Source organism: Phymastichus coffea, unplaced genomic scaffold, assembly GCF_024137745.1.
Source record: "Phymastichus coffea isolate CEN01 unplaced genomic scaffold, Cenicafe_Pcof_1.1 PCOF00021, whole genome shotgun sequence".
NCBI lineage: Eukaryota > Metazoa > Arthropoda > Insecta > Hymenoptera > Eulophidae > Phymastichus > Phymastichus coffea.
Genome location: NW_026706832.1, coordinates 4,375,052 through 4,383,154, shown reverse-complemented (window position 1 = coordinate 4,383,154; position 8,103 = coordinate 4,375,052). Strand labels below are relative to the sequence as shown.

The window sequence follows — 8,103 nt, the reverse complement described above, 5'->3', positions numbered from 1 at the left end:
AGTTCTGTGACGGTAAACGTCAAATTAGCGCTGACCATTTAGCATAATTGCTGCCTGTGAGGGCAGCACCTGCCGGGGGGACAGAATAGGTAACGAAGGAATTCGGCACGCGAGCAGACGGAACGCGCGCGAACGAATTTGAACCAGTGAAGCATAGACCATCATAGTGTCCGCCCGCTTTCGCTACCGCAATCGCCAATTCACGAGCCCTTATCAACGATACACCAGATCAGCTGATAACCGAGAGTGCCAGATAGCCGTGACAGCTGCCTCCAAGGAGCCATCCGGATACCAGCTGAAGGCCAAGCAGTGTACGTGTGTGTGAGGTTTCGCCATCGAGGGCGAAACCACTCCGTGCGCGCATTCGCGAGCCGCGTAAGAAACAATAAAAACAGTTCCGCTCTGTGCGAGGTATTCGTGTTGTTCTCCGATCGCCTGCAATTATAAGGTAAGCTGGCCAGCTTAATTTCGCGATCGCGAATATACGAATAACAATTTGATTCTAACATTCGATGCGTGCATGTAACGGCTCTAATAACAAAGAGCAGCGAGCATATCGGCAAAGCGTGTTGTCGACGAGCGAGCGTATATGTAAACAAACGCGCGGGCCGACCTTTTGTGAATTTTGGAGGGACAATAAAAGATCCGATCTACATTACTAACAAGTGTTTTCATTGATTCTCTCATTTCACATAGCTTCCACTCAATTTAGTATAGGTTATCAATGATTATCGGTTGACTGACGCATACTTTCTCATGCTCTCCCGGATAAGTAGTGAGCATTGACGATTTACGCGCGTCCCTTAATGTAATTGCGCGATATAATTTATTAAACGGTCATACCCCGTTACAGTTCATAATTAAATTCTTTTATTTTGTTCCAACATTTTTAATTGTACGTATATTATACGATTCCTACTTCTTTACATTTGAATTAATTTACTTACTTTACTTTTATTTAATTTAATTAATTATACAAATATATCATGGGTCGCAGAAAACTTACAGAAGACGAAGCAGCACTGTCAAAACACAAAAGACGTACTACAAAAACACAAAATCAAAGCCGTAGACGACAACTAGCTCGACAACGTATTGTTGATAATAACCGCAATATACTAGAATCTGTTACAACAGATTATTTAGGTCCAATGAATATTTTGTGTCAACATTGTAAAGCTAAGCATTTCAAAGATGAAACGGTTTCAAATAAAGGATTGTCCTTTAATGATTGTTGTGGTCACGGATCAGTAAAATTAAATCCTTTACCAACTTTACCGCATGAACTCAAGACATTATTCGACGGAGAACATGATAAATCATCAAGATTTTTTGAGCGTATACGAAATTATAATAATTCTTTATCTTTTGCTTCATTCAACGCAAATTTGGTTAGTTTTCAAACGCGTCAAGCAGGTCCGTTTTGTTTCAAAATCCAGGGGCAAATATATTACCAAATTAATACAGCCCTATACCCTAGCGAAGGCGAAAGTCCTTCGTTTGGACAATTTTTCATAATTGATCAAAATGAAGCTTTAGACTATCGAATTCAACAAAATCCTGTTATAGATTACGAATTAATGACAATTTTAGATAGCATAATACGTAATAATAATATTTATGCAAAATCTTATCAGATGATGAACGACGAAATACGTGTACAGCAGATGATAACTGAAATAAATGGAAATTCAAAGCAATCCGAATTGCAATTATTATTTTCATTAAAACCTGGTCAAGACAGTCGGCGATATAATTTTCAACGAGTGAATGAAGTTGCTGCAATTTTTTCGACAACTGCTGACGGTGAAATACCTGAATCATATGTAACAATAAGAAATAAAAATACAAAAACGTTACAATGTGTTAGTTCCTTAGATCCTAATGTTGAGCCATGGATTTATCCTTTATTCTACCCATATGGTTCTCAAGGTTGGCATCAAAATATGTTCCGCATAAATCAAAATCGTAGAATTACACGATTAGATTATACTAAATATCGAATGGCCATAAGAGAAAATGAATTTAACCCTATTATAAGAGGACGTAGACTGTTTCAACAGTGGGCTGTGGATAGTTATGTAAAAATTGAAAAAGATAGAATTCAGTATTGCAAAAATCATCAAAAAGAATTGAGAGCTGATACATATCAAGGTTTACATTATCACATGAGAAATTGTGCAAATGATGTAAATGGACGTGTAGGTAAAACTATAATTCTTCCTTCAACATTTACGGGTTCTCCACGATATATGCAACAATGTTATCAAGATGCAATGGCTATTGTTAATGAAACAGGAAAACCTGATATTTTTCTAACAATGACATGCAACCCGAATTGGCCAGAAATATCAGAAAATTTGTTGCCAGGCCAACAAGCTGCCGACAGACCAGATTTGGTAGCAAGAGTTTTCGATCTGAAAAAGGATCGTTTACTTGATATTGTTATAAAAAAAAAATTCTTCGGAAAAGTTGCATCTTACGTATATGTTATTGAATTTCAAAAGAGGGGGTTGCCACATATGCATTTACTAATCACATTAGAACAAGGATATAAAATTACTACTTCTGATATAGTTGATAAATTCATATCAGCTGAAATTCCGATACAAATAAGACATCCGCATTTATTTGACATCGTTATGAAGAACATGATTCATGGACCTTGCGGTGACTGGTGTATGAAGGATGGCAAATGCTCCAAAAATTTTTCTAAACAATTCCAAGAAGAAACAACGATGGATGAAAATGGGTATCCACATTATCGTCGAAGTAATGTTAATGAAAATAATCAATGGGTTGTTCCACATTGTGCTGAATTACTACTGATGTTCGACTGCCACATTAACGTGGAAATTGTCTCAAGTATTACAGCTGTCAAATATTTGTATAAATATATTTATAAAGGACATGATGCAGCTACAGTTGTCATTGGCCAAACAGAAAATGATACCTCCATCGAACACGATGAATGTCGTAATTTTATTGAAACACGTTATGTTGGTCCTGTAGAAGCATGTTACCGAATTTTCAATAAAGCACTGCAGGATAAAAGTCACTCTGTTCAGAGACTTACATTACATTTACCAAATGAACAAGCAGTACTCATTGTAGACAATGAAGATGAAGCTTCATGGTTAGCAAATTTAAATAATTCCAGTAGTATGCTACTTGATTTTTTCACTTTGAATGCTACTAATGAAACAGCTAGACAATATTATTACACTGAAATTCCTAAATACTTTACTTATAAGAAAAAAAAAGTTGATGGTCAATCTGTTTCTTCTTGGGAAACTCGAAAAAAACATTTTAATGTAATAGGCCGTATGTATTCTGTGAGTCCTACACAAATTGAATTATTTCACTTAAGATTATTATTATTACATGTGAAAGGTGCTGTTAGTTACAACGACTTGAAGACTGTAGATGGTGTACTGCACCCTTCTTTCACAGCTACATGTCTAGCATTAGGAATTATTGAAGATGATGATGAGTGGGACAAAGCAATGAAAGAAGCAGTAACTTGGATGATGCCTAGACATCTAAGACATCTATTTGTTCGTATATTAATTCACTGTCAACCTATTCATCCTGAAAAGTTATGGGAAACGTTCAAAAACTCAATGTCTGAAGATTTTGCGCGACACAATGAAATAAATATCAGTCATCAAATGGCTTATTCTGAAATAAATGAAATTTTAATAGGAGAGGGGAAAAGTTTGGCCGACTTTCCAACAATGGATCAAAATGTTATCAATATTATAAGAGACAATAATAATACTGATGAAGTAAATCATTTGTGGGAAGCTGGCATTCAATAATATCAGAAATTAAATGCTGAACAGAAAACAATTGTAGATATCATTCTTCAGGTGTCGCGTTCAAGTCACTATGCTGGGTCCACTTGCTTCTACATAGACGGACAAGGAGGATCCGGAAAAACTTTCGTTTACACTACCATTTACAATATTTTAATGTCAGAAAATATCTTATGTTCCACAATGGCATACACAGGTATTGCCGCCACATTATTACCTAATGGAAAAACTGTACACAAAACATTCGGCTTACCAGTTCCTATATTTAATGATTCATCATCAAATATTAAAATACAATCTAAAGATGGTATACTTTTAAGAAATACTCAAGTATTTATTTGGGACGAAGCGCCAATGGCTCCAAGATATGCTTTAGAAATCATTGATAGAACATTAAAATATATCATGAACAATGATTTACCTTTTGGTGGAAAAATAATGGTTTTAGGTGGTGACTTTAGGCAACTGCTTCCGATTAAAGTGAACGGTACGCGTAATGAAATATTAAATTTATCTATTAAAAACAGTCATTTATGGTCATACTTTTCGAACTTCCAATTGCAAACTAATATGAGAGTCTTACCGCACCAAATTGAATTTGCAAATTACTTATTGCATGTTGGGAATGGAACATTGAACGATCAAGATAATAATCTACAGCTACCAGAACATTGCATACTGCCTACAAATGAATGTATTGTTCAAAACATTTTTGGCAAGTTAATCAAAGATAAAAAATTTGATGAAATTAGTCATTGCGCTATTTTATCTGCTAGAAATGTTGATGTAGATGAAATGAACAATAAAATTACTGATTTATTTGATAAAAATATAGAACACTTATACACTGGTATTGATAGTACAGATAACTGTGATAATGGCGAAATGGAAGATGTTCTTTTACCGGAATATCTTAATTCATTAAATCCACCAAATTTCCCTCCTTACAAATTACGTTTGAGAAAATTTTGCATTGTTATGTTGATTAGAAATATAAGTCTTAGTGAAGGGTTATGTAATGGAACAAGGTTACAAATACTTGAGTTTTCTAATCATTTGTTAAAATGTAAAATCTTAACGGGCGACAAACGGAACAATATTATATTCCTCAATCGAATCACATTATACTGTGAAAATCAATATCCGTTCACTTTCAAAAGACGTCAGTTTCCAATTCGAATGGCTTTTGCTATAACCATCAATAAATCTCAAGGACAAACATTGGACAAAATAGGTATTGATCTTCGACGAGATGTTTTTAATCATGGACAACTTTACGTAGCTATGTCTAGAGTAAGATCATGGGATTCATTGAAAATTTATCTAGGAAACCAAAGGGAGAATCTGAGTGTAAAGAACTATGTATACACAGAATTATACAAATGAAAATGTTTTTTCAATATCAAACATTACGTTTATAAATTTATCTAGGAAACCAAGGGAAGAATCTGAGTGTAAAGAACTATGTATACACAGAATTATACAAATGAAAATTTTTTTCAATATCAAACATTACGTTTATAAATTTATCTAGGAAACCAAAGGAAGAATCTGAGTGTAAAGAACTATGTATACACAGAATTATACAAATGAAAATTTTTTTCAATATCAAACATTACGTTTATAAATCGTAAAATTACATTTAACGAAAGAAAATTAGCTTATAACAACTTGCACTTATGATTTATCATAGTATCCCCCGAATAAAAAACTTCAGCTATTGTAAACCAACAATTTTATAAACTGTTCTATTTACTGTTTCAAATGATATAAACTTCAGTTATACGTTATACAGAATTACCGAAAACATGTATTAATGCGCGCAACGCGCGCTATTGTGATTCTAGTGTTAAAGAAAATTGAAATAGTGTAAAAAATACAGAATGTAATATACATAATTTAAGCATAATTTGCACTTATCACAAAAATCATAGTAAAAAGTTATTAACTTACAAAGTTAGTTAATTCAATAGCGCAAATTTTACAGTACAATAATTAAAATCTTTTACATAACAAAATAACTTATCACTTATAGACATCATTATAAATAATTGGGGGGGAGGGGGTGTAACGGACAAAAACGATTATTTTATGGCTGATTTTGCTTGCGACATTAGGTGTTAGAAATACTTTTAACTCCACCAAATGGGAAGATATTCTGTTTTCTACATGAGCTTTCTAAGTTCCTATCTACCTCATGCAGGTACGAGGAATTACCTACGAGAAAGACGGATCACGTACGAGACGATTGAAGGACATGCTAACAGATGCATCACTGCGGGCGTTAACCAGGGGTCAATTCTGGGACAAGATTTTTGGAACGCAATTTACGACGACCTACTAAGGCTGGATATACCGGAGAACGTCTTACTGGTCGTTTATGCTGGCAATGTAGTGGTAGTAATCGTCCAACGAGATTCGGAGTTGGCATAGCTGACGCTGAGCCCGGACTGTCACTGGTTTTAGGAAAGATAGAGATAATTCTGCCGACAGGAGAGAGAATTTGAACCCTTATTCCAATATCAGTAAAGACAGAATAGATGGAAACCAAGGAGATGGTGAAATATTTAGGGATGATTCTGGATACGATAGCTGATCTTTAGGCCTTAGACCGTACAGGAAACGGCCGACAAGACGGCATCGAAGGTCTTTTCGCTCTCCTGCCTCATGGCATATATATATGGTCACAAACAACACGTATGGACCGAGAAAAAGGAAGAGACACCTAGTAATGTCGACGGTCCATTCGATCATGTTGTACGATGTGAAAATCTAAGCTAACGCGCTTGAAATTAAGAAGACCAACGGACGTACAGGGACAAGGAGCATTGCGGATACTGTGCGCCTATAGGACTATCTCGGCTGAAACAGTCCTGTTCGTGACGGGCGTTATTCCCATAAACCTTCTCGCCAAAGAACGGAAACGGACGTACGAGACAAGCGCTGAGGTAGGAAGAACCAACGCGGCAGTTCTAGAACGAGACAAAACACTAAACGACTGAAACGAACAAGATGACAACGTGGACAAGCCACTTGATAAGTGGTCTGAAACCATGGACGCTGCAAGGGTTCGAGAAGGTTGACTTCTCGAATGTAGAGCACACTTTTTACTAGTGCTTACATGGACCACGGACAGACTGCAACTGGAAACGAAGAGTGGTACAGTTATGCCGGATAATACTGTGAGGAAAATGTTACGCGACGAGGATAGCTGGATAGCGGTCGCTACCTTTATTGTCCTAAGAAGGAAGAAAGCGATAGGATGCCTGGAATTTTAATAAAGGTATGAGTAATACCAGGGCTGAAAGTAATACGAAAGTAGTCCCATGCCCCGGCTTCAACAGAAGGTGGAATTTTCCATTCAGGGGCATGCTTCGGAATACCCTCAGGGTCATGCTCGACGGATGGCGGGTTAAACAGTTCCCATGGGTCACCGAAGCCCCTGCAGGGGATAGGCTGGAGCAATCGAGTTAACCTGCTGCTAAAGCGGACGTGTCTTCAGAAACATTCACACTGATGGGGTCTCGACACCTGTTTTAGTAGATAAGACGGCCGCCGCTGATAGTTTGGTCTAGACAGATTCCCCGTTTTTTTACGACAAAAAAAAATCAACAACAAAAAAAATCATAGTTTTTATCGTGTGATTAACTCATTGCATCAAGTTAGATTTAGGTGAATAGGGAGTACAAATCCCATGGTAAATTCAGTGTGCGTCAAAAGAGTCGTTAATTAGCTTATTTTTAGTATAACCATAAATAACTTCTTATAGACGGGTAACGATATGTTTACCCATGAGACCAGCAGGAACTTTCTGCTCAACTTTCATTTGTTAGCAAATTGAAAAATTACGCACAAAATGTGCGACATCTTTATAGTTATTTGGCAAATAATAACGGAGGACTGTTTATTGATGAGTCTTGTAACAAGACTTGGGCTTGTAAACTTAGGCTCGTTGTTGGCTTGTAACCTATACTCCATAAAATCTTTCTTGCGTTATCCTATCGGAATCACCAGCTTACATCATCAATATAATGCAAAAAATTTGTTTATTTAGGAAATAGTATTCAAAGATATAATTAAAAAAAATACATACCACAGCAGACACTGAGGTATAGATTTGTGTTACTTGAACATGACGCTTCTTAAGTTTCAGTGCGCGTTTGTTTCTCAAACTTTCTAACGAATAAAAGGAATTAAACAAAAGTAAATGAAATTTTGTGAAATGTCAGGCATATTTGTGGCATTAAATATATCTATTTATATTTAAAAGAGGGAGTGGGTTTCG

The 8,103-nt window shown here is 36.0% G+C and overlaps 2 protein-coding genes across 2 annotated transcripts; both read left to right on the top strand.

Annotated features, from left to right (window-relative positions):
• The first annotated feature begins 986 nt into the window (after nt 1-986).
• LOC131675452 (uncharacterized) lies at nt 987-3,821 on the top strand. Its single transcript, XM_058954432.1, has one exon. The coding sequence runs from the start codon at nt 987-989 to the stop codon at nt 3,819-3,821; it is 2,835 nt and encodes a 944-aa protein (XP_058810415.1).
• A 180-nt stretch (nt 3,822-4,001) lies between these two features.
• Nucleotides 4,002-6,162, top strand: LOC131675451 (ATP-dependent DNA helicase pif1-like). The gene is made up of 3 exons (XM_058954431.1): nt 4,002-4,537; nt 4,595-5,111; nt 6,022-6,162. Exons 1-3 carry the CDS (start codon nt 4,002-4,004, stop codon nt 6,160-6,162), a joined length of 1,194 nt encoding a protein of 397 aa, XP_058810414.1.
• Nucleotides 6,163-8,103: the final 1,941 nt, after the last annotated feature.

Bases quoted from the DNA above. Each gene is read 5' to 3' on its own strand.
- LOC131675451 (XM_058954431.1), top strand. From the start codon at position 4,002: ATGGCATACACAGGTATTGCCGCCACATTATTACCTAATGGAAAAACT. The intron at 4,538-4,594 runs GTTAATCAAAGA...TTTATCTGCTAG, and splicing joins GTTCAAAACATTTTTGGCAA to AAATGTTGATGTAGATGAAA. The intron at 5,112-6,021 runs GTAAGATCATGG...TACCTCATGCAG, and splicing joins TTTACGTAGCTATGTCTAGA to GTACGAGGAATTACCTACGA.
- LOC131675452 (XM_058954432.1), top strand. From the start codon at position 987: ATGGGTCGCAGAAAACTTACAGAAGACGAAGCAGCACTGTCAAAACAC.